The following is a 27,793-nucleotide window of genomic DNA, read 5'->3' on the forward strand; positions in this document are numbered from 1 at the left end:
ATTACCGTGTGTGTCTTTGTTATGTGTAAACTACTATGTCTCATGTACTCCTGGCAGCACAATCAATTTCCCTGTGTGGACAATAGTCTCTGGGTGCATCCCAATAATATTTATTTTCTCCTGAAGTGTGCACGCGTTCACTACTTCTATTTACAAAAGCATTGGATTGGTAGAAGCATGGGATAGTGGGAGTTTCCAAGGTAACTGGGATGTAGACTCTGTTCTTACCTGGGTTGTTAAGCTCAGCCAGGTTGCCAAAGTGCTGTTTGAGGAAGGCCTCCTGGTCCGGGGTCTGGGGTACTATCGTCATCCCCTTGGCATCTCCCCTCCCTACGCCCCCCTCCTCTTCCACCTCCAGTTCCTCCATGTCCAATTCAGAGGAATTCCCATCCACACAGAGGCTCCGTGGGCTCTGACACACAGACAATTTGATTAACTAGTGGAGGTACATTGCATAAAAACGTCCACAGGGAAACTGTGTGTGAGCCCTGTGTGTGTTCGCGTATGTGTGTATGCTTGTGTGGGGCTCACCCTCTCCAGGAGGCTGCTGCTGACTGTCTGGGCTGGACAGTCTGCTGCTGGAGTAGTCCACAGAGAAGGCACTGTCTGAGCTGTGTTTGTCATGGTGGCCCTGGCTCCACTGGTTGTGGTTCTGGTACCCCTTCACACTCCTGCTGGCCCCAGGCCCAGGCAGCAGCTCCTTCACCAGGTACTCACTACAGAGAGAGAAACACACATAGTAGAGTGTAAGTTTATTAAAGTGCTAGGATGCATCCCAAATCCCACCTTATTCCCTATACAGTGCACTACTTATGACCTGGGTCCATAGGGAATAGGGTACCAAGTGTTACTACACAATATAACAGCAATTGATAAGACATTACATAGTGAAAACAACATTCCAGACCCTAAGTATCTGGATATATGGATTAGAGGGTACAGTATGTACAGTGCCTTCAGAAAGTATTCACACCCCTTGAATTTTTCCAAGGGGTGTTGTTTTACAGCCTGAATTTAAAACTGATTAAATTGAGATTGTTGGTCACTGGCCACACACAATACCCCATAATGTCAACGTGGAATGATGTTTTCTAAATGTTTACAAGTGAATTAAAAATGAAAATCTGAAATGTCTTGAGTCAATATGTATTCAACCCTTTTGTTATGGCAAGCCAAAATAACAAGTCACATAATAAGTTACATGGACTCACTGAGCACAATAATAAGTGTTTAACATGATTTTTGAATGACTACCTCATCTCTGTACCCACACATACAATTATCTGAAAGGTTCCTCAGTCGAGCAGTGAATTTCAAACACAGATTCAACCACAAAAACCAGGGAGGTTTTCCAATGCTTTGAGAAGGGCACCTATTGGTACATGGGTAACAATTAAATAAACAGACATTGAATATCCCCTTGAGCATGGTGACGTTATTAATTACACTTTGCATGGTGTATCAATACACCCAGTCACTACAAAGATACAGGCGTCCTTCCTAACTCAGTTACCGGAGAGGAAGGAAACCGCTCAGGGGTTTCACCATGAGGCCAATGGTGACTTTAAAACAGTTACAGAGTTTAATGGTTGTGATAGGAGAAAACTGAGGATGGATCAATAACATTATAGTTACTCTACAATACTAACCTGAATGACAGTGAAAAGAAGGAAGACTGTACAGAATAATAATATTCCAAAACAAACATCCTGCTTGCAACAAGGCACTAAAGTAATACTGTAAAAAATGTTGCAAAGCAATTCACTTTTTGTAATTAATAGAAAGTGTTATGTTTGGGGCAAATCCAATACAACACATTACTGAGTACCAAAGTCCACATTTTCAGGCCTTGTGATGGCTGCATCATGTTATGAGCGTGCTTGTAATCGTTAAGGACTGAGGAGGTTTTTAGAGAAAAAAGAAACGTAATGGAGCTAAACACTGGTTAAATCCTAGAGGAAAAGCTGGTTCAGTCTGCTTTCCACCAGACACTGGGAGATTAATTCATGTCTCAGCAGGACAATAAACTAACACACAAGGTCAAATCTACACTGGAGTTGTTTACCAAGAAGACAGTGAATATTCCTGAGTGGCCGAGTTACAGTTGTGACTTAAATCTACTTGAAAATCTATGGCCTGAAAATGGTTGTCTTGTAACGATCAACAACCAATTTGACAGAACTTGAAGAATGTTGAAAATAATAAAAATGGGCAAATGTTGCACAATCCTGGTGTGGAAAAGTCTTAGAGACTTACCCAGAAAGACTGACAGCTCTCAGAGACTTACCCAGAAAGACTGACAGCTCTCAGAGACTTACCCAGAAAGACTGACAGCTCTCAGAGGACTTACCCAGAAAGACTGACAGCTCTTAGAGACTTACCTAGAAAGACAGCCGGAATTACTGTCAAAGGTGCTTCTACAAAGTATTGACTGAGGGGCGTGAATACTTATATAAATTAGATATTTATTTAATTTTAAACAAGTTAGCAAAAATGGCTAAAACGATGTTTTCACTTTATCATTATGGGGTATTGTGTGTAGATGGATGGGTGTAGATGGATGGGTGTAGATAGATGTGTGAGACAATAAATCAATTTAACCAATTTTGAATTCAGGCTGTAACACAACAAAATGTGGAATAAGTCAAAGGTATGAATACTTTCTGAAGGCACTGCATTTAGTATACAAACTACAGTATATGATATGTAGGGGCCAGGAGTCTTTCCATGTCAGAGAAAACTACAGGCCCCAACTATATTGTATGTGTACTATGATAAGGCAGTGATATACATCAATGGCGTAATGGAGAGATTGTAGCGATCCAGGAGAAAAAAGGTAGAAGCTGTGTGTTTACCTGCCGGCTCATTTATTGATTGATTCATTTGATTGATTTACCTGCCGGCTAAGCTGACCCTGTCCTCAAAGCCGTCGGGGTACAGCACTGGGCCTGTCTCTGTGTCAGGTGTCTGTGGAGAGAGCATGATGTATTTGGGCCGCTGCTGGGACCTCTGCTCAGACTCCCCCTGCAAGAAACACAAACATGAGAAAATACTATGAATCATAAAACATCACCTGAAATAACTGAATTGGACCTCACAATCCTCAATACACAAAATATGGATGAGAGTACCATGGTTTCATTCAACCTATTTTGTGACCCATGATTGAACATTTAGAAGTAGTAAATCCATAGGTAACATAGATGGAGTAATACATTGTCTATGCACTGTATCAAGCAGGGCCAAAGTAAGGTCAGGTGGCTGTTCTCTGTTAAATTAACTCACCCATGCAGTGAGGGGTTGCAGGCTGATGGTGCTGCCCAGCTCGTCCTCTCTGAATGGGTCTCTGAAGGAGTCAGAAACAGGCTGGGTCTGGGTCTTAGTGGGGGAGGAGGGGGGCATGGCGAAGGAGTCCAGCTGTCTGAGGTCCAACATGGACTTGACCATCAGATCCATGCTGTCCATGCGTCTGGACCAGCGGCGCCGCGGACGGGGACCCCTGTCCTCAGAGTGGTGACTGCCCTGGGAGGACCGCCTGCCAAAAGAGTTCTCCTATGGGACGGACGGACACACACACGAGTTGTGAGCCTATAGTTTATAGTGGGAATGTTCACAGACCGTGTCAGAATTAAATTTCTACTTTACAAGTTACAAAAAGAAGAGTGAAAATACATAGGTGACAAAGCTGGGGGCAGAGACGACTGAGGAAAGGCTGGGGGCAGAGACGACTGAGGAAAGGCTGGGGGCAGAGACGACTGAGGAAAGGCTGGGGGCAGAGACGACTGAGGAAAGGCTGGGGGCAGAGACGACTGAGGAAAGGCTGGGGGCAGAGACGACTGAGGAAAGGCTGGGGGCAGAGACGACTGAGGAAAGGCTGGGGGCAGAGACGACTGAGGGAAGGCTGGGGGCAGAGACGACTGAGGAAAAGCTGGGGGCAGAGACGACTAAGGAAAGGCTGGGGGCAGAGACGACTGAGGAAAAGCTGGGGGCAGAGACGACTAAGGAAAGGCTGGGGGCAGAGACGACTGAGGAAAAGCTGGGGGCAGAGACGACTGAGGAAAGGCTGGGGGCAGAGACGACTGAGGAAAGGCTGGGGGCAGAGACGACTGAGGAAAGGCTGGGGGCAGAGACGACTGAGGAAAGGCTGGGGGCAGAGACGACTGAGGAAAGGCTGGGGGCAGAGACGACTGAGGAAAGGCTGGGGGCAGAGACGACTGAGGAAAAGCTGGGGGCAGAGACGACTGAGGAAAGGCTGGGGGCAGAGACGACTGAGGGAAGGCTGGGGGCAGAGACGACTAAGGAAAGGCTGGGGGCAGAGACGACTGAGGAAAAGCTGGGGGCAGAGACGACTAAGGAAAGGCTGGGGGCAGAGACGACTGAGGAAAAGCTGGGGGCAGAGACGACTAAGGAAAGGCTGGGGGCAGAGACGACTGAGGAAAAGCTGCTTCAGAAAGACTGCTGCTACGAACCCTCTTCAGTTCGTGAGAGTTGTGCTTTTCATCTGAGGTGTCTGAAAAACAAACACAAAACCAATTGATATCACAATGTGTCCTGTCAACATTGTGAAGAACCACATTCTTAATACTGCAGCTATATTGTTTGCTTGTGTACATACAGTACTAGTCAAAAGTTTGGACACACCTACTCATTCAAGGGTTTTTCTTTATTTTTACAATTTTCTACATTGTAGAATAATAGTGAAGACATTAAAACTATTAAATAACACATATGGAATCATGTAGTAACCAAAAAAGTGTTAAACAAATCAAAATACATTTTAGATTTGAGATTATTCAAAGTAGCCACTTTTGTCTTGATGACAGCTTTGCACACTCTTGGCATTCTCTCAACCAGTTTCACCTGGAATGCTTTTCCAACAGTCTTTTGAAGGAGTTCCCACATATGCTGAGCACTTGTTGGCTGCTTTTCCTTCACTCTGCGGTCCAACTCATCCCAAACCATCTCAATTGGGTTGAGGTCAGGTGATTGTGGAGGCAAGGTTATCTGACGCAGCACTCCATAAGTCTCCTTCTTGGTCAAATAGCCCTTACACAGCCTGGAGGTGTGTTGGGTCATTGTCTTGTTGAAAAACAAATGATAGTCCCACTAAGCGCAAACCAGATGGGATGGCGTATCGCTGCAGAATGCTGTGGTAGCCATGCTGGTTAAGTATGCCTTGAATTCTAAGTAAATCACTGACAGTGTCACCAGCAAAGCACCCCCACACCATTACACCTCCTCCTCCATGCTTCGGTGGGAACCACACGTACGGAGATCATTTGTTCACCTACTCTGCGTTTCACAAAGACATGGTGGTTGGAACCAAAAATCTCAAATTTGGACTCATCAGACCAAAGGACAGATCTCTACCGGTCTAATGTCAATTGCTCGTGTTTCTTGGCCCAAGCAAGTATCTTCTTCTTATTGGTGTCCATTAGTAGTGGTTTCTTTGCAGTAAATCGCCGGATTGACTGACCTTCATGTCTTAAAGTAATGATGGACTGTCGTTTCTCTTAGCTTATTTGAGCTGTTCTTGCCATAATATGGACTTGGTCTTTTACCAAATAGGGCTATCTTCTGTATATCAGCCCTACCTTGTCACAACACAACTGATTGGATCAAACGCATTAAGAAGGAAAGAAAATCCAACAAATTAACTTATTTTGACTGGTACTGTATGTTAGTGAGATACCAACCTGTCTCTCCCCCTGCACTGCAGCCTGACACCATGTAAGGAGAGACCCTCTCTTCCTCATCCTCCTCTTCTATCCCCTCCTCCTCCACCTCTTTGTCACTGTCAGAGGACATGGTGACAATGGGAGGGGTGCTATGTACCTCTCTCCTGGTGCTGCACAGGACAGACATAGAATAGAACACACACTATTAGGTGACAATAGTCAAACGGAACATGATGTATGCGTCCCAAATGGCACCCTATTCCCTATATAGTGCACTACTTTTGACCAGAGCCCTATGGCTCCTGGTCAAAAGTAGTGCACTATATAGGGAATAGGGTGCCATTTGGGAAGCAAATGCATTTCCAGTTGACATTGAATAACTTGCATAATAACTAACAACGGTTATAGCAACAAGCCTGTAGACAAACAAGGCGGCGGCAGGTATCCTAGTGGTTAAGAGCGTTGGGCCAGTAACCAAAATGGTTGCTGGTTCGAATCCCAGAGCAGACAAAGTGGAAAATCTGTTGATTTGCCCACAAGCAAGGCACTTAACCCTAGTTCCTCTGCTAAATGACTAAAATGTAAACAATTCAGGGTTAACACTTGTCTTTCACTCCATCAATCAAATGTATTATGTCAATTGGCATTCAGAATATGTGTGTCTCCACTAAGTTATGTAAACGTTATGTTTGCTTTCTATGGGTATTAGCTAGCACAAAACATGTTATCCCATTAACTACATACTCCAAGGAGGCCATTTGCCCCACGAGGAGCTAACAGGAACAAGAGAACAAACAACAACAGGAATAAGTCATATGAGTCAAGGTAATTGTCCCACATTAGTGTGTTTAAATACTGCAGCTACCTGAGATTGCAAGGTTTGTGAGGTGGGGTCTTCTGAACTGGCTTGCCGTTCTGCTTGAGGTCCGAGAGACGCTGTCTCATACTGATGGTCAGCTCCGGGGCCAGACGCCACACAAAGATACAGCTATCACCAGACACAGTTATCATGTGCTTGCAGTCATTGGTAAACTTCATTCCAGTCACAACCTCTGTGAAAAAGAAAAAAGACAAACAAATGAAAATGAGGAAAATATCTGGGCATTCAATTATGGACATTTTTACAAAGAAATGATCTGTGGAATTCACAGTATGAGAGTTCATTAAATGCAACGATGGACATGATGATGAAGAGGAGTTCCAGATGGTTCCTCCTTTCTGAACACACTGCTGGCTGCAGATTGTCAGTCACACATTTTGCTGTATTTCTTCTAACTAAATGGGGTAGTTTTTACCAGAGTGTCCAAACATGGTGGCCACACACTCCCCAGAGTAGAAGTCAAAGATGCTGATGTTCTTGTCTGAACAGCTGGTGGCCACATACAGCCCTGAGGGGTCTGTCTGAACCTGAGGAGCGAAAAAGACAACTGTGGGCCCATTTTTATAAACCAGCTACGGTGTTGTCAAATTAGTCTTCATAGCAACACTACATGACATGAAAACATGCAAGCCTAACCCACCTTGATGACAGTCCCATCCTCTCCTTGGGAGCCCTTGTACAGTTTCTTCTGTTTTCCGTTACTGATGTTGAAGATTCTGTTGTTAGGGGAAAGAAGTGTCAAACTAACAACCTACAGGCACAGAGGTTCTATTCAGATCTCAACATCAAAACACACCAGCAGCTCAATACTGCAGGAGTAAATCACAAAGACAGTTCTGTTTTCTAAGCACCCGTGGCTTTATCAGGTGATCAATCCTCTGTTTTATCAAATGTCAGCACATCTATACACGAAGATGGAGGGCAATAAGTCAATGACCTCAAGTCAGACCCGTCTGTCTACTTACATCCTGCCTCAGCAGTTAAGTTATAGACTGAAAAATGTTCAGATCAAGGGACTGAGTCATCTGACCTTGAAAGTTCAAGGAAACACTGGACTGTGTTCTGTTCATGAGTCAACCAACTCTGTGCCATGGTGTGCTAACAGGATTAATGAGTTAGCCAGCTAACTGAAATAACAAAACAAAAATTTGAAGGACAAGTTTGAAATGGGCATGGTCTAATTGACTCAACAATCAAAAACACATATCAAAGTTGTCTTAATGAACCAGAAAACCAATAGTTATTCCTGGTTGTTTATCAAAGTTAGCTGGCCAACTCATTGATCCTACTTTGTAGCATACCCTCTCTGCTCAGCTGGTATGCATGTCTCTCCCCATCTGACCACATGGGGTCACGCTAACAGCCTAACTGGTGCATTGTCACTGAGTGCCAGAAGGAGAGACTAGCAGCCACCAGCTAGCTGGCAGGCAACCACCCACAAGGCCCAGTCAGGGCCCTGCCAACCTTGTGGGGAGCTGGCAAAGTGTGAGGGCAGCCAGTCAACCATTGAGTCACACTCTTAAGCACCGCCACTAAGTTGTATAAGGAACAAATCAGAGCATGTTAAACAAGAGCTAAGCCCTCTAACTCTACCAGAAATAAATATATAAAAAGGCCTGGGAGACATTTATCATTCAGATGCAGTTAAAACAGCCTAGTTTCCATAGTAATGTTTAATCACTGTGCTGAAACAGCAGAGGAGCATAAGGTGTGTTTACAGTTGACTTGAAGTATCTCGAGCGGAGGGAAAGGCCTATTTGGACAGTCGTACTACGCTGCCACATTCATCTTATTTACACCAACTGTTTCCAAACTGTGGAAACCACAGGGAGGAGAGGCGGGGCACGCCCCATTTATATCTATACACTACACTTTTGTGGTTACTACAGGATTCCATATGTGTTATTTCATAGTTTTTGATGTCTTCACTGTTATTCTACAATGTAGAAAATTGTCAAAAATAAAGAAAAACCCTGGAATGAGTAGGTGTGTCCAAACTTTTGACAGGTACTGTATATATATATTTTTCTTAAGGAACTCAGTCCAGCTTTAAACTTACTTTTGAAAGTGCTAATAGTAGAACACACAAGGTGGAATATCCAAATTGGGTAGTGCACCATCAGTTAATCTTGTTATGTTAGTCATGGCGCACCTTAGAGAGATAATATTAACTTCAGAAATGTCCAGATCAACTAGCCCATGTCAGCTCAAGTTTTCTATTTAGTTTTTTTAGCCCATAGATTTTCTTGTAATGTTTGAGTCACTCAAATATCACATGAATACACAGACATGGCAGAATGTATAGAATTGCAAGAACATTGGCTTTAAAACGGCAAAATTTTCTCCCCCCCCTGACAAAATGTGTAGAATTGCAGGAAATAAGCTTTAAACCTGCAACATTCTCTCCACCAACAAGAGGGGTGTGAACAGTTTGTGTCATGAACAGTGCTTGTGCCCAGAGAAATAGACGTGGCGCGTGCGCAGAAGGGGTGTGGGATGTTCCCCAATGCTGGAAGGGGGCCCCCGAGTGATAAAGTTTGGGAACCCCTGGATTAATAAAGCAGTACGTAATAAAGCATAACTTGTGGGTAGTTGTTCACATAACTTGGTTGTTTGAAATTTCTCCGTTATGGTAGAAATTTCAACCATAACAATTTAATCTGAGACTCATATTGTAACACCCATGGGGTATTTAGGATATAAAAGGGACTGGCCATTCAAACAAGTAGGCACAAGACCTGCTGGAGTGGTGAAACAGAAAGGCACATTTTTTACAAGTCTGCATTTGAAATATCAGCATTTTAAGCCAACGCTAAGCCATATTTTCTTTCAAAGCGTGTGTTATTGTCGTTGATGCAGGGTGGAGAACGTGAGTGAGAGATGTAAACACTTGAGCAGGCAGGCTGGCAGATGGAGGCTCAGGTCAGGACAGGCTTCACCAGCCAGGGGCGGGGCCCCTGATCTCATCCTTCCTGTGTTTGCAACACTCGAGTTAGGACTAATCCACCTGCTAGGGAGGGATGACTGCACAGTCTGACCGATTATGGAGAGGTCAAACACAAATACACTCATGTACCAGTGGAGGCTGCTGAGGGGAGGACGGCTCATAATAATGGCTGGAATGGAGCCAATAGAATGGTATCAAACGCATCAAAGACGTGGTTTCTATGTGGTTGATACCACTCCATTGACTCCATTCCAGCCATTATTATGAGCTGTACTCCCCTCAGCAGCCTCCACTGGCACGTACTCACACTCGCGTACTGTACGTATACACACAGACAGACTAACACTGTCATCACACACACATTGACGCACATATACATACACCGAGAACAATAATTGAGACAAACAAGGACAAGTAGACAAGGCCCCCACCTGATGCTGCGGTCCTGACAACCAATAACAGCATATTTCCTGGTGGGGTCGATATCCATGTCATACAGCGTTGTCTTGCGTACGATGTGGTGGGTGCGGGTAAACGCGGTTCCTTCATCTGACTGTAAACGACAGGGTAAAACAACCAGAGGTTAAAACAGGTCACCACTCACTGCCGTGCTAGTGCCATTAACAACACTACTGTAAATGCTCCAGTGAGAAATGAGAGCTGTTCTATTTAAGCTGTTTTGGCAGACATATTGTTACAACGAGTCATTGTATGCGTCCCTATGGGCCCTGGTCAATAGTAGTACATATAGGGAAGAGGTTTCCATTTGGGACGCAGACATATTCTAATAAACCACAACATATATCCTTGTAGGGCTTTTGTTGCTTTTCTAGCAGTGTGCCGTAAAGCAGTCCATGGATTATATGGTAGAGAATGACAATACTTTCCATCTACTTGTTAATTAGATTGTAACATTTACATACAGAGGGTTAGAATTGCACACCAATCTCAATGTGGATGAATTAGAATTTTCTCCATTTGTTACTTCATACACTGGTTAGGTTAAGATCCAAGAGTCAACCTGAAAATAGTCTGACTACTTCAGGATTACGCTATCACCTCAAAAGACTCGAAAGACTACTCCAATTCTGAATCCATTTAAATCTGAAGATAATTTAGTTCCGTTCACTAAAATGGCTTTGGTCACATGATGTCACCAGTCTCACTTTGTGTCTTCTTCCTCTATGTATACCATTACATCATTATCGTCTTCTTGACACCCAAAGCTGCCAGCGCTGCTAAGAACAATATGTCGTAAGGAGGGCCTGCCGGGGACCTGGGGCATACAAACAGCCAGGGGACACAGAAAGCCTTAGAGGAAAAGTGTCATTATTAAATAGGCCACTTGGAGTTTAATTAATTAGCTGTAAGCAACAGGAATAGACAAATTAAACAGGGGTTGGCTGAGCCACGGTTAAGAATGTGGGTCCATGGCCAAAATATGTAGAGAGATCATGATGAAATATTGCCAAGCCTTACCACAAAAGCATTAGTCCCCCTAACCTAGTTAAGCCTCCAGCAGCAGCTGTTCTAGAGCAGTGCCATTGTGTGTATGTGTTTTACCTTCTGCGCTGTGCGGAAGTAGATGCTCTTGTCAGCGCCACAGCTGATCATCCTGACCTTGCCTTCATTGGCTAAAAGAAAAGGAGCACTGTTACCATGGTAATAATAACCATGTTAACTGTAAACTGCGAGCTAGTGCCACAATTGACACTTCTATGACACCTTTGGAAGCCAAAGGTCTAACTTCCATAGCTAATATAACTGTTAAAGGAGTGAGACTTGAGAGTTTGAGGTAAAGGGGGGTGGTTGGCGGGATGTTGTAAAGGGTCAAAGGTCATCTGCAAATCTCACCAGCGAATCGTACAGCGGTGATGGAAGAAGAGTGTTCATCCAGCGTCTGCAGCAGGCTGTACTCCCGCTCTGCATCCAGCACGTGGATCAGCCGGTCTCGACTCGCTGTGGCTAGCAGCTTCAGCCCTGTCACACACAACACACACACACTTAGATTTTATTCATTACCAGACACTCTTAACCAGAGGGACATATAGTCAGTGCATTCAAATGGATCAAAACAGCCACATATCACAGTCATTACAAGAAAAAAACCTTCTTCACACCACATATAGGCCTACATTGCACTCCAGGACACTCGGACACTAGAAACTTACCAGCAGCCAACCCGTGTTCTCCACTTCGGTGGTGATAAATATTTTTCATTAGGAGGTCCTTTTTGTTTTAAACAGCCATAAAGAATCTTATATTAGCCTAATAACCAATGAGCTGACGGACACATCACATGGATATCGAAACCAATCAAAAATGGATTTGAAGCACTTCCCCAGAGTGGACTTGACTGAATTTCCAACCAGAATGATTTCAGTAAATGAAAAGCACTATTCTCTCCTTGCTGAGATTGAACGTGGATCCTGGATCTGTTCGCTTTGGGACTTTGTTAACCTTGATCCCAGCTAGATACAATAGCAGGAGGAAAGGTGATATGGTAAACCTGGAGGATGAATTGCATAGCAATATCAGGTTCCCCCTCTTATCCATTATGATTTAAAAGGCTAAACTGATCCTAGATCAGCACTCCTCTACTCTGAGATGCTTTGTGAATACAGGCCCAGCAGGGCAATGGCTGTTGTCTGACTATTATCACCCTCTGAGTTGTTACTATCAAATTGTATTTGTCACATGCTCCGAATACAACCGGTGTAGACCTTACCGTGAAATGATTACATATAAGCCCTTAACCAACAATGCAAGTTTAAGAAATATAAGAGTTAAGAAAATATTCACTAAATAAACAAACATTTTTAAAAGTAACACAAAATACCAAATAATGAGGCTATATACAGGGGGTACCGGTACCGAGTCTATGTGCTGGGGCACTGTATACTGCAGGCAGCCAGAGGGAGTGTACTGGGCTTATTCTTAGCCCTCTCTGTCTGCTCCTCTGTGTGGTGCCAACTGCCAAATGGATACCTAGATGAATGATCCACTAAGAACATCTAAATATTATTAATACACCTACTAACATGGGAGCCACTGGATGCATCCCATATGAGACCCTATTACCTATATATAGTGTACTTCTTTTGACCAGGGCCTTTTGGCCAGATGTGCTGCTACTGGGGCTAGACGATGGAGGTCTGGAGGAGAGCCAAGCAGGTCTGGGACCAATGCCAGGGTACTACCCCATCCCCAACTCACACACACACACCCTCAGGCCTGCCCAAGCCAAGCAGGTCTGGGACCAATGCCAGGGTACTACCCCAGCCCCAACTCACACACACACACCCTCAGGCCTGCCCAAGCCAGGCAGGCATAATACGCTCTGCCTTGCTTTTCTCTGAATTGGATGGCACTTCACCAGCTCTGATAATGCCCTCTTAATAGCCCCACTGAACACACACACACTCTTTGTAACAACACATTCAAATGAGATGAAACATGGGTGTGTGTTGATATTGTTGACTATAGCAGTAGTTACAAAGATAACTTCAATAATTTTCACATTCCATGTCACAAGTCTCTTATCGGATGTTTTGGTTTTAATGTGTGAACCGGGAAAGTTAATTCTATAAAGCTGCTCATTTAAACTTTGACTAAGAAGAATTTACATACAGTACACTTGGACCCAACGCAGTCTTTTTATAACGTGCTGGAGCTCTGAAGTGGTTTGTTTCACAAGTCAACGGGAGGTTGGTGAAGCATCTGGCAACCAGCTGATAGTGGTTTATACCTACAGTAGTATCTTTAACCATGTTGTCTCTCATTTCCTCCCAGAAGAGGGGAGATCTGGCTTCTCATGGCTTGCAAGCTAACAATAAATATCTGTATTCAGTATGAGTTAGCTAACTACATAGAAGGTGAATATGTTATTATGGTAACAATTTGCCTACTTAAATAAAAAAAAATAAAAAAAAATCTGGTAACAATTGAATGTACCCGTCTCAGGCTTGGAGTATTCCAGACACAGGATCTCTGAGTCGTGGGCCTGAACGTTCAGAATCTCCCCCATGCTCTCCAGATCGTGGATCCTGCAACAACAAACAGAACAAAAGAGTACTTGATTAGTCCTGTTGTGCTCCCATAACACCACCATTTGTTTGTTGTTGCGAGGAGCACACTGTTACAGCTCAGTCCCGCCACACACAGAGACACCGCTGGGCCGCAGTAGAATGCAGAGTAGACCGCCATCATTCAGTTTTGCGTGACAAAGTTAATTAACAAAAAGTAGCCTTGGTGTTAACTGGGTCAGCATCTATCCATCCAGTGATGTGGACAGAGAGTCAGCTAGGCTGCTGCCTGAATGGACACCAGCCTACTCCAACCCCAATTTAACACACACAGCTCTGAACACGCACGCGCTCACACACACACCCAGGAGTCTAGTTAGGGAATTTCATTAGGACATAGAGGTGCTGAGTCCTGAGGGGCAGTGATGGAAAACAAGGCTCTCTCTGGGACGGCATAGCAGGGGTACTGTACCTCAGGGTTTACCCTGATGAAGGTCTACTGACCCAAACATTCATTCGTTTAAAGGGATCCAATCAATTGTTTGTGGAGTAATCAAGAACACCAGTGTGCTAGAGTTTCTCATTCTACAATAGTTTCTTCCATAGACTTTGAACTACAGGTGTGCGAACAAACCACTCTTTTTCTCCAACAGTACCTCAAGGTGCCGGTCCAGTCGCCCGATGCCAGGTGCTGCCCGTCTGGGCTGACACACATGGTCCTGATGCCCGTCCTGGTCTCGGAGGTCTGGGGGTCGGCCTTCTCTCCGTTCCCCGAGTTGAGGCACTCTGTGTCCAGCAGGCCGGCCGTGTTGTTGTCCATGTAGATAATCTTCTGGAGGTCCTGGACAGAGGGAGAGAAGGGGGGGGTTATTTGCCCCACTTTTTTTGGGGGGGGGGGGGGGGTGCAAAACCAAATATTTTTTTATAACTAAAACAAGATTGACCACAGTTTGTCGTTTCCAAAGGGAACACATGAGTCATAGTGGGCAAAACAAGAAGGAGGTGGGCAGAGCCAAGAACACACTAGCGATATCCTATTGGTGCATTCTAGTATACATCTGCATATTTCCGTTAGGGAACACCTACTCTGTGAAGTGCACGTGTGCAATACCTCAATTCACCTTTGCACTCCTTCTAAACAACGGCATTTTTAAAAACTTTTGCAGGTCTACAAATCTTAGTCCACTCTGTTCAGAACAAATTCTAGTTTTGGGAACAGAAAACTGTATCAAATGTTGAAATGATGAGAACATTTGCTGAATGTCGGCTAAAATCCATCTCGTTCCATCTTCTCCCACTGCCGGCCAGTGGGCTTCCTCTCTATTTGGTAGTGAGAGGAAACGCCAACAGGATGCTTCACATTTATACATCCAGTGAAATATCTCTCTCGTTGTTCTATCTGTGGCATAACTCAGGATTCAAAGGGTCTTGAGTAGAACTACTTTGCATCAAAAGTCAATCAGCAGTCATTCATATTGAGATCAGGGTTTAGATAAAGGGTGTGTGAGAGTGAGACAGACGTACGTTGCTGATGACGTTGCGGCTGAGAGTTGTGTTGTGTCCATCAGTGTTCCAGAGCCGGACCGTATTGTCTGAAGAACAGCTGAGGAAGGAGCCTGGAGGCAGACAGGGCTGCCTGCCATCACTTACCCTGTCTGGGTACACCTGTACAGGTACAGAGGACATGAAACATCAATAGACCTATCGTCTAGGAGACGGGTACACCTGTACAGGTACAGAGGACATGAAACATCAGTAGACCTATCGTCTAGGAGACGGGTACACCTGTACAGGTACAGAGGACATGAAACATCAGTAGACCTATCGTCTAGGAGACGGGTACACCTGTACAGGTACAGAGGACATGAAACATCAGTAGACCTATCGTCTAGGAGACGGGTACACCTGTACAGGTACAGAGGACATGAAACATCATTAGACCTATCGTCTAGGAGACGGGTACACCTGTACAGGTACAGAGGACATGAAACATCAGTAGACCTATCGTCTAGGAGACGGGTACACCTGTACAGGTACAGAGGACATGAAACATCATTAGACCTATCGTCTAGGAGACGGGTACACCTGTACAGGTACAGAGGACATGAAACATCATTAGACCTATCGTCTAGGAGACGGGTACACCTGTACAGGTACAGAGGACATGAAACATCAGTAGACCTATCGTCTAGGAGACGGGTACACCTGTACAGGTACAGAGGACATGAAACATCAGTAGACCTATCATCTAGGAGAGATGATGTAAATATTAATCTACATACATTTTTGCAGGTACAGAGGACATGGAAACATTTGTTCTAAACTAGCGTATGCACATCCAGATAGATTCCAGCTGCAGAGTGGAAAAATGGCTTCATCAAAAATAAAAAGGTAACCGCAGGCGGTTGAATGCTCCGCTGCACGCAACAATATACAGTACATTCAGAAAGTATTCAGACCCCTTGACATTTTACACACTTTGTTACATTACAGCCTTATTCTAAAATAGATTAAATAACATCCTCATCAATCTACACACACTACCCCATAATGACAAATCAAAAACAGGTTTAGACATTTTGGCAAATGTACAGAAATAGCTTATTTACATAAGTATTCAGACCCTTTGCTATGAGACTCGAAATTGTGCTCAGGTTCATCCTGTTTCCATTGATCATCCTTGAGATGGTTCTACAACTTGATTGGAGTCCACTTGTGGTAAATTCAATTGTTTGGACATGATTTGGAAAGGCACACACCTGTCTATATAAGGTCCCACAGTTGACAGTGCATGTCAGAGAAAAAACCAAGCCATGAGGTCGAAGGAATTGCCTATAGAGCTCCGAGACAGGATTGTGTCGAGGCACAGAGCTGGGGAAGGGTACCAAAAAATGTATGCAGCATTGAAGGTCCCCAAGAACACAGTGGCCTCCGTCATTCTTAAAAGGAAGACGTTTGGAACAACCAAGACTCTTTCTAGAGCTGACCGCCCGGCCAAACTGAGCAATCGGGTGAGAAGGGCCTTGTTACGGGAGGTGACCAAGAACCCGATGATCACTCTGACAGAGCTCCAGCGTTCCTATGTGGAGACAGGAGAACCTTCCAGAAGGACAACCATCTCTGCAGCACTCCACCAATCAGGCCTTTATGGTAGAGTGGTCAGATGGAAGCCACTCCTCAGTAAAAGGCACGTGACAGCCCGCTTGGAGTTTGCCAAAGGGCACCTAAAGACTCTCAGACCATGAGAAACAACATTCTCTGGTCTGATGAAACCAAGATTGAACTCTTTGGCCTAAATGGATCACGTCTGGAGGAAACCTGGCACCATCTCTACGGTGAAGCATGGTGGTGGTGGCAGCATCATGTTGTGGGAATGTTTTTCAGCGGTAGGGACTGGGTACAGAGATATCCTTGATGAAAACCTGTTCCAGACCACTCAGGACCTCAGACTGGGTGAAGTTTTACCTTCCAACAGGACAACGACCCTAAGCACACAGCAAGACAACGCAGGAGTCCAGCCAGAGCCCGGACTTGAACCCGATCGAACATCTCTGGAGAGACCTGAAAATAGATGTACAGCGACGCTCCCCATCCAACCTGACAGAGCTTGAGAGGATCTGCAGAGAAGATTGGGGGAAAACAGGTGTGCCAAGCTTGTAGTGTCATACCCAAGAAGACTCGAGGCTGTAATCACTGCTAAAGGTGCTTCAACAAAGTACTGAGTAAAGGGTCTGAATCCTAAAGTAAATGTGATTTCAGTTGTTGTTTTTTTATAAATGTGCAAATAAGGCTGTAACGTAACAAAATGTGAAAAAAATCAAGGGGTCTGAATACTTTCCGAATGCACTGTATATGAGACCACCATTCAACAGTGTGCAACAGGTATCTTGTTTATTTTCTACATGTAAAAGGATCTCTACACAGGGAGTAAAGAGCAACGTGTTCCTCCCGGCCTTACCTCGACGCTCCACACGCAGGCCGAGTGGTAAAGGGCGGAGTAGACCTTGCCCACTTTGCGGAGGTCCCGTACGTCCCACACGTACAGGCTGTGGTCGTTGTAGACACAGGACAGCCAGCGGCTCGCAGGGTCATAAGATACAGCCACCGTGTCTGGACACCGGGCGTCCATCTTGTGGCTGAAGAGGTGACTGGAGGGAGGGAGAGTTAGGATGTAATTCTCTAATAAAATAAAAATATATATTGAATTTATAAAGCACTTTTCCAGAACTCAGATACTTTATAGTTACAGTACAAGCTAACCCAATTCAGTGGTTATGAGAAAAGCCCAGCTATTGGCCGGGCTGGCATCTCTTTACCAACGATTTAATGGTTGTGTTTTTGGCCTGAGCATAATGTGCCTACTGGAGAAGTTTCCCACAGAAACTTCTATAAACAGTAGTGAGCTGACCTTGATGGCTTTACTTAATAGCAGCTTCGACATGACCTACACAGCCATCTATGGGCCCTGGTCAAAAGTAATACACCAAACAGAGAAAAGGCTGTCATTTGGGATGCAAACATGCAGTTAGTTATTTCATTGGTGGGATCTTTCACAACCCACACAAACATGCTACATACATGATTATTCAGCTAATCTGTTATAACATCTGGGGCCTATTGTCAGGAAGTCAGTTGAACAGGGAAATGAACCAGCAGCATTCCAGACTCTGCATTCACTCAGTCCATATTAATGAGGAGAAGAACTAACTCTCAGAGGAATCTCTGTCCGTCTTACTGAAGGCATCAACAACAAAACGTCGATTTAAAAAGAGCTCGAGGGGGATACAGGAATACAAAACAATGACATTTAACTCCAGCTGGGCCCACATGCATCCTGGATGAACAGGAAATCATTAAAGGGTATTTTGTGTAGTTGGTTTGCTTGGTATTTGCATAGGTATGTAGAGTATGATGCTGTATGAGAACAAGATACCACACAACCCACACCGCTTTGGCTAACCAACAGGACAGACAGAGACTGTTCCCACTTCCCACAGTCACAAAGACACCATTCAAATGCTTCATTCACGACCAGGGCGACATTTAAAAGTCATAATGTTGATAAAAAACAGGTTCTCTCATATCCATTTTTTTCCTATGTCACGATACAGGCAATTAAAGACCCAATTGATTATATAATATGAATTATTGCACACATAAAAACCTCTGTATGTCGTCTGCATTGTGTGGAGGTTAAGGTCGGGGACACTCACCTAGCCTCCACCACAGTGGCGATGTCTGTGCCCAGGCAGTGTGGGCGTGGCAGGGTACAGATGAAGTGCAGGTTGACGGGGCTGAAGGCCCTAACCGTGCCGTCGGCACAACCACAGAAGATCAGCTCGTCTGTCACAGACAGAGATGTGGCCTGACTGGTCTGCAAGGCAGAGGAGGATGGTTAGAGGACACACTTACTGTCCATTACGTAAAACACAAGTCACGGTTTCCTCCACTACAGGATGTAGAGAAGACAGGACAGGGACCCACCTGGCTCCATTCCCTTCTGCCTCACTAGAGCAACACATCGGGAATAGGGTGCTATTTGGGATGCAGCCCAGGACTTCAGGGAAATGAATTGCAGAGACAGCAGAAAAGAGCTACAGTGCTGTCTGTTAATGATATTGAACATATTGAATTGAAGACCATTGCCAGAGAGGCATCAGAGAACCCACTAGGAACTAGCAGTCACAGTGTTTCCCATAGGATTTTTTTCAGCAGCGGTGGCAAGGTTAGCTTAGGGGAGTGGGGGGCGTGGTAGTGGGCGTGGCCAATGGCACGGTCTCCGACACAACATTTTAAATGCCCAGCTCTTAGCCGTAGAAACAGCATTTCCTGCAATTCTAGCTTTTTTGCATTGGGGCGGAGAGAAAATGTGTAATTTTTTTGTTCTTACGCTATCTGTCACTCAAGTATTATAACAAAATCAATGGGGGCCACATTCCATGACATTTGGGGAATTTTTGATTCTCCCTGACGTCTAGTTTCTATTTTTGTTAGTTCTCAAAAATGATCTTATTTAAAAATATGTTGCTCCATTATCTTCTCTACATACTTTATAACTGGTTGTAGATGTTCAAGTTTACAGTGAAAACATTTTACCATCACGGAAAGAGTTCGGTATTACCAAACTCTTTTGTTTTTACGCAGAGGCTCGCCACTGCTAAATTAACATAGGGGAAACATTGAGTAAGCATCACATACTTGTCCGTCTGTGTAAATACTGATTACCACACTTCACTGTAGCTAGGAACCTGGGTCAACAATATAAGAACATCTCTCAAGTAGTTTAATCTAGGCAGAAGAAGTGGCTTCACTAGAAAATAAATATTTTGAAAATGAAACAGTTCAACAACAAAACAGTTTGACAGAAACAGAATGATATGCAGTATATTTCACTGTGGTGAAGGAGATGGGATATGGTATCCACTCCATGAACCACATCATATATTTCACTGTGGTGAAGGAGATGGGATATGGTATCCACTCCATGAACCACATCATATATTTCACTGTGGTGAAGGAGATGGGATATGGTATCCACTCCATATTTCACTGTGGTGAAGGAGATGGGATATGGTATCCACTCCATGAACCACACATCATATATTTCACTGTGGTGAAGGAGATGGGATATGGTATCCACTCCATGAACCACACAACATATATTTCACTGTGGTGAAGGAGATGGGATATGGTATCCACTCCATGAACCACACATCATATATTTCACTGTGGTGAAGGAGATGGGATATGGTATCCACTCCATGAACCACACATCATATATTTCACTGTGGTGAAGGAGATGGGATATGGTATCCACTCCATGAACCACACAACAGATCCAGATCTAGGCCTCCAGCTTGAAAACAACACACAATATAATTTTACAATTTACCAGATTGATGCTTGAAATGATGAATAACAGTAATTCAGTCAGGCATGCAGCCCAGAATGGACACAGCTTTTTCTCCAAGTCCAATAACAGTCATTTACTAAATGTTTTTTTTACACATTCTCCACTTGGGCTCAGGTTGCCAAAGCATGCAGTGCTTTCCCAACAGTCAGTGCACTGCTAACCACGGCATGCCAGAGAAGCAGCCATCTTAGAAGGGGAGAAACCAAAATATACCAAAGTGGCAGCTTCAAGTGGCCTCTGGGGAAGAGGAGTGTATGGTGACAGTGTAGTTGTGACAGAGGATGATCTCACTCATGCCTACAGCAGATAAGATATGCAGTTCATGTGAGGGGATTAAAGCCATGTCCTAGTTGGATGTTGTGGTCACATGATACAGGCTAGATCACAGCCTGCTTTTAAATTAATCCACACTGGTAGCTTCGCAGTGAGAATGTTAAGAGCGTAAATTAATGAAGTCAGTTTTGAGATGAGCAGCTTGAGTGCAGAGTTTGATATCAGCTGTCTGATATGCCAGGATGGAATGTGATGGAGTAGCTGCAGTTGAGACAGAACAAGCATTGTAGCTCTCCCGCCCTCCTCCCCCTCCCTCCCATGCTTTGGTCCTGTGTCTGCTACAAAAGCATGACTGTGCACCCACTTCAGCCCTGTTAGCAGGAAGGTAGCAGAGTGGGTTACAATCATGTGGTGCAAGTTCAGGAAAGGGTTGTTGTGACCTCAGAGCTGGTTTGATCGTAATGCTGCATGATTTCTGTAGCCGGAGAGGCAGGTAGCCTAGTGGTTAAGAGTGTTGGGCCAGTAACCGAAAGGTCGCTGGTTCTGTCGATCTGCCCTTGAGCAAGGCACTTAACAATAATCGCTCCTGTTACTAGCTCTGGATAAGAGCGTCTGCTAAATGACTAAAATGTCAAATGTAATGTAAACTGTAAAAGCTGACTGTTTGACTGGTAATTCCCATGCAGTACATTACAGCTAAAACCCACAAACAGAGTATCCCACAAGGCAACATTATTTTCTCAGGCCCTCAGAACTTGAGGTGAGCAATGATGTGAGCGGTATCTATCTAAGGCCTGGGGTGAAAACACTGATGAGTTCATGTTTGTTCTCACACCAACACCAACGTAAAGTGACGAGTGATGTGAGCAGTGATGCTGATAATGACATCACATTGACCACAGCTTGTCATGTGACTTAACGTCAGCCTATAGCTAAGAGTGGTGCTCACATCAACACACACCAATAGGGTGGAATGTCAAAGGCATGATAGAATGCAGCATTCTGAGAAACCCTCCAATGGGATGCTCAGGGGAAACGGAGGGGGGTGGGGAATAACTTTCAGCTGATGTGACATGGAACTGCAGGACAGGGTAATGGACAGACTTACTGTGACACTGTCGTTCTTCTGGACAGTGTGAGAGGAGGAAAAAGCAGAACAACACTGATATTAGACAGACAGCAGCATGGAAGGTCAAATGAATACTCCACCAACACCAGCCAGTTGTCTGTCTAGAATTTACATTTATGCAGAAGTGAAAGCTGTGTTTTGTAAGACAAAGTCGGTGGCTAGATTACATGTAGAATGAGGATATTTTGTAGCAAAGTCAAGTGAAAGTTTGAAACTGTGCCACATGTAGATTGAAAAGGGGTTATATTCTAATCTGATTATGCAGTAGAAAGCTGTGATAAATCACTAACTCTCTGCCAACATTTACACATAATCGTTACTATAGTGATACATCTCCATTCATTCAGACAGTTTTAGACAAAACGATTCAGTGTTACTCTACGCCTGTGGATACAGCCAGGCAGCTACAGCCCCAGGGAAACCGGGAAGTAGCCTACTGCCTGAATTTGTCCAATAAACTGGAATATGTCATCATATTCAGGGTTTCCTTTTTAGTTTATATGCCTTTTGAACCCTGCAGAGGAATACTTATGATTATAAATTATTGAGTCAAGGAAGACGATTCTTGGTTCTATGAATTTGTCTTATAACAAGTCTCATGTCTGTTTTTGGTTGCAAAATGTTTTGCTACGTTGTGCCCTTAATGAACGTGACCCCAGAGTCTACTAACTCACCCTTAGCTCCACCCATTTGTCCAGCAGGCGTTTGTCATTGAACTCGCAGAGCAGGCCCGAGGAGGTGATGCAGAAGGTGCTGCCGGCTTTACGACCCTTCCCACATGCCACGTCACTGAAGAAGTTGTTCCTCAGCTCCCCCAGGAGCCCCGAGCGACCCAGCAGAGGAACCGTGGCGTTCACCTAGCAGACGGACAGAGGGAGGCAGGGAGGGAAGAAGGGATGGAGAGATGATTAGAGAGACATTGCTATGGGGTCTGATAGATCTAGTCCATCAGTTTGTTATGTTATCCCAAACCCCGGGATGTCAGACCTTCTATACGGCTTCAACATGGCTATTGAAGTTGATATGTGACATCTGTCTTTATTCTAATAGCTTGAGCGATTAGAGAGAAGTTTCCCCAACTGGTTCTTCTGACCTCCAACCCAGCGTTGTATATATTTGTTACATTCCAACAATAAACTATAAACATTTTCTTTATGAAAGTCTTATAAATTGAAAAATTATTTTTTACAGCTTATTAGCGTACACCTAATATGTTCCTTCTGTTGATGATGCTCATTATACATTAAGGTTGAACCAAAAGATTACATGTAACAAAAACGAAATACGAAATTATTTTGTGAAATTGAATGAAACAATAACGTATGTTGATTCTAATATGATGTACAATATTCCATGATGTTTCTATATGATAACCAAAGCGTAATATATTTAATATGCCATATACTATTTTTTAACAGTTTCACTAGTTCATTTATTAACTTAATCATTATGACACACCCCTCACTACTGTCATTGGTTACACTAATTGCACTGTGTGTCCACATAACCTGGTTGAAGTATTCATGACATCACCCTGAGGAAGGCACAGTGATGCCCAAACGTTGCTAAATACCCATTACATTGCTGGGAGATTATACATGGAGTGTGCAACTTTCTTTATTTTGATAGTTTACATTCTAACAATAACACAAGTGATTAAACTAATGATCAGTGGCTTGCTGATAAATTGCATAGATTAATTAGGTGTGTTAGTGTTGGAATTGAACCAATATATGGAACGGCTGAAGATCAAGAGGACAAGTTGGGGGAAACGACACCCTATTCCCTACATAATGCACTATATAGGGAAGAGTGTGCATTTTGGGACGTAACCATGATATTAGAGAAACATTCCTGAGAGGCTCAGTTAGAACCAGCATTAGTTATTATTTGTCAGTTATGGATGAGTGATGGAGCTGAGAGATAAGCCTGGAGAAATGTAACCACTCTCAAATTCATAGACAGAGCTATGCAAGGACTGACCATCCATTTTCATTTTTTATCTAACCTTTATTTAACTAGGTAAGTCAGTTAAGAACAAATTCTTATTTACAATGACGGCCTACACCGGCCAAACCCAGACGACGCTTGGCCAATTGTGCGCCGACCCACGGACTCCCAATCCCGTCTGGTTGTGATACAGCCTGGAATCGAACCAGGGTGTCTGTAGTGACGCCTCAAGCACTGAGATGCAGTGCCTTAGACCGCTGCGCCACTCGGGAGCCCATGATATCCATGATATAGCCATACACTACCGTTCAAAAGTTTGGGGTCACTTAGAAATGTCCTTGCTTTTGTCCCTTAAAATAACATTCAATTGATCAGAAATACAGTGTAGAGATTGTTAATGTTGTAAATGACTATTGTAGCTGGAAACGGCAGATTTTTTATGGAATATCTACATAGGCATACAGAGGCCCATTATCAGCAACCATCATTCCTGTGTTCCAATGGCACGTTGTGTTAGCTAATCCAAGTTTATCATTTTAAAAGACTAATTGAGCATTAGAAAATCATTTTGCAATTATGTTAGCACAGCTGAAAACTGTTGTGCTAATTAAAGAAGCAATAAAACTGGCCTTCTTTAGACTACTTGAGTATCTGGAGTATCAGCATTTGTGAGTTCGATTACAGGCTCAAAATGGCCAGAAACAAAGAACTTTCTTCAGTATATTATTGTTCGGAGAAATGAAGGCTATTCCATGAGGGAAATTGCCAAGAAACTGAAGATTTCGTACAACGCTGTGTACCACTCCCTTCAAAGAACAGAGCAAACTGGCCCTAACCAGAATAGAAAGAGGAGTAGGAGGCCCTGGTGCACAACTGAGCAAGAGGACAAGTACCTTAGAGTGTCTAGTTTGAGAAACAGACACCTCACAAGTCCTCAACTGGCAGCTTCATTAAATAGTACCCGCAAAACACCAGTCTCAACATCAACAATGAAGAGGCGACTCCAGGATGCTGGCCTTCTAGGCAGAGTTGCAAAGAAAAAGCAATAGACTGGCCAATAAAAATAAAAGTTTAAGATGGTCAAAAGAACACAGACACTGGACAGAGGAAAATTGGAAAAAGTTATGGACAGACGAATCTAAGTTTGAGGTGTTCGGATCACAAAGAAGAACATTCGTGAGATGCAGAAGAAATGAAAAGATGCTGGAGGATTGCTTGACGCCATCTGTCAAGCATGGTGGAGGCAATGTGATGGTCTGGGGGTGCTGTGGTGGTGGTAAAGTGGGAGATTTGTACAGGGTAAAAGGGATCTTGAAGAAGGAAGGCTATCACTCCATTTTGCAACTCCATGCCATACCCTGTGGAGCCAGTTTCCTCCTACAACAGGACAATGACCCAAAACACAATTTCAAACTATGCAAGAACTACTTAGGGAAGAAGCAGTCAGCTGGTATTCTGTCTATAATGGAGTGGCAAGCACAGTCACCAGCGCTCAACCCTATTGTGCTGTTGTGGGAGCAGCTTGACCGTGTGGTACGTAAGAAGTGCCCATCAAGCCAATCCAATTTGTGGGAGGTGCTTCAGGAAGCATGGGGTGAAATCTCTTCAGATTACCTCAACAAATTGACAACTAGAATGCCAAAGGTCTGCAAGGCTGTAATTGCTGCAAATGGAGGATTATTTGACAAAAGCAAAGTTTGAAGGACAAAATTATTATTTAAATTAAAAATCATTATTTATAACCTTATCAACGTCTTGACTATATTTCCTATTAATTTTGCAACTCATTTCATGTATGTTTTCATGGAAAACAAGGACATTTCTAATTGACCCCAAACTTTTGAACGGTAGTGTATATCCATATCAAAATTTACACTGAACAAAAATATAAACACAACATGCAAGAATTAAAGATTTTACTCCGTTACAGTTCATAGAAGGAAATCAGTCAAGTGAAATAAATTCATTAGGCCCTAATCTATGGATTTCACATGACTGGGCAGGGGTGCATAGGCCCACCCACTTGGGAACCAAGTCTACCCACTGGGGAGCCAAGCTCAACCAATCAGAATATGTGTTTCCCTACAAAAGGGCTTTATTGGAGACAGAAATAGTACTCAGCAACAGCTCTGTTGGACATTCCTGCAGTCAGCATGCCAATTGCACGCTCCCTCAAAACTTGAGATATCGGTGGCATTGTGTTGTGTGACAAAACTGCACATTTTAGAGTGGCCTTTTATTGTCCCCAGCACAAGGAGCACCTGTGTAAAGATAATGCTGTTTAATCAGTTTATTGATATGCCACACCTGTCAGGTGGATGGATTATCTTGGCAATGGAGAAATGCTCACTAACAGGGATGAACACAAATTTGTGTACAACATTTTAGAGAAATAAGCTTTTTGTGTGTATGGAACATTTCTGAGATATTTTATTTAAACTCATGAAAGATGGGAACAACACTTTACATGTTGTGGTAATATTTTTGTTCAGTGTAGTTTTATCCATGTTGAGGCTATATAGTGTTTGTTTACATTTAAATTGTTTACAAACATTGGCTTATATTTTGGGTTCTGATGGTGTACGACAAGTGAACTAAGCTCAGGAGGCATTTATACATTATATTCTTCAGGAAACAATCAATGGGCACATATCATTCATTTACATCAAAAATGGATGTAGCAACTGCACATTTCCCCTTAAAGAAATGTTTTTGTTGGTGTGACTGTGTGAATACCTTGGATGATTTGGTGTGATCCAGGTACCAGAACTTGACGTGCCTGTTCCCTGCCGTGACAAAGTAGTTGCTGTCATCTGAGAAGGACACAGCTGTGACTTTACTGGACACCTTGTTGGCTGCCACCACTATGTTTTTCTGAGCGGAGAAGAAGAGCACAGAACAAAACTTTAGATCAACAGTGGATATATACTTTGTCCTCAGACAAGAATGAAGTAAAAATAGTATAAAACATTGAAGGGTAGCTCAAAAACAGCTCTTAGCATTTTCCACTATACCGGTCTAGTGCATTTGGACAAGTATTCAGACCCCTTCACATTTTCAACATTTTGTTATATTACAGCCTTAATATTTTTCTTTTTTTTTAATCTCTCCTCAATCTACACACAATACCCCATAATGACAAAGCGAATGTATTAAAAATAAAAAACAGAATTACCTTTTAAGTATTCAGAACCTTTTCTATGAGACTCAAAATTGAGCTCAGGTGCATCCAGTTTCCATTGATCATCATTGAGATGTTTCTACAACATGATTAGAGTCCACCTATGATATATTCAATTGATTGGACATTATTTGGAAAGGCACACACCTGTCTATATAAGGTCGCACAGTTGACAGTGCATGTCAGAGCAAAAACCAAGCCATGAGGTAGAAGGAATTGTCCGTAGAGCACTGAGACAGGATTGTGTCGCAGCACCAATCTGGGGAAGGGTACCAAAAAATGTCTGCAGCATTGAAGGTCCCCAAGAACACAGTGGCCTCCATCATTCTTAAATGGAAGACGTTTGGAACCACCAAGACTCTTTCTAGACCTGGCCGCCCAGCGAAACTGACCAATCGGGGGAGAAGGGCCTTGGTCAGGGAGGTGACCAAGAACTCGATGGTCACCCTGACAGAGCTCCAGAGTTCCTCTGTGGAGATGGGAGAACCTTCCAGAAGGACATCTCTGCAGAACTCCACCAATCAGGCCTTTATGGTAGAGTTGTCAGACAGAAGCCACTCCTCGGTAAAAGGCACATGACAGCCCGCTTGGAGTTTGCCAAAAGGCACCTAAAGGACTCTCAGACCATGAGAAACAAGACTCTCTGGTCTGATGAAACCAAGATTGAACTCTTTGGCCTGAATGCCAAGCATCACATCTGGACTAAACCTGGCACCATCCCTACGGTGAAGCATGGTGGTGGCAGCATCATGCAGTGGGGATGTTTTTCAGTGGCAGGGACTGGGAGACTAGTCAGGATCGAGGGAAAGATGAACGG

General features: G+C 43.7%; 1 protein-coding gene across 1 annotated transcript in view; it reads right to left on the reverse strand.

Annotated features, from left to right (window-relative positions):
- Nucleotides 1-27,793, reverse strand: part of LOC129812809 (mitogen-activated protein kinase-binding protein 1-like) — a 54,031-nt gene that overhangs the window by 6,150 nt on the left and 20,088 nt on the right. Inside the window, 21 exon segments of the mRNA XM_055864691.1 lie at nt 229-395; nt 397-412; nt 532-716; nt 2,897-3,024; nt 3,286-3,552; nt 4,470-4,510; nt 5,697-5,848; nt 6,544-6,730; nt 6,974-7,085; nt 7,199-7,274; nt 9,937-10,058; nt 11,069-11,139; nt 11,360-11,485; nt 13,460-13,551; nt 14,187-14,371; nt 15,055-15,195; nt 17,489-17,678; nt 18,744-18,904; nt 21,825-21,842; nt 22,520-22,702; nt 26,532-26,669. Coding sequence (XP_055720666.1) covers nt 229-395; nt 397-412; nt 532-716; nt 2,897-3,024; nt 3,286-3,552; nt 4,470-4,510; nt 5,697-5,848; nt 6,544-6,730; nt 6,974-7,085; nt 7,199-7,274; nt 9,937-10,058; nt 11,069-11,139; nt 11,360-11,485; nt 13,460-13,551; nt 14,187-14,371; nt 15,055-15,195; nt 17,489-17,678; nt 18,744-18,904; nt 21,825-21,842; nt 22,520-22,702; nt 26,532-26,669 — 2,758 coding nt within the window.

The sequence above is a fragment of the Salvelinus fontinalis genome, chromosome 16 (genome assembly GCF_029448725.1).
Source record: "Salvelinus fontinalis isolate EN_2023a chromosome 16, ASM2944872v1, whole genome shotgun sequence".
Taxonomy (NCBI): domain Eukaryota; kingdom Metazoa; phylum Chordata; class Actinopteri; order Salmoniformes; family Salmonidae; genus Salvelinus; species Salvelinus fontinalis.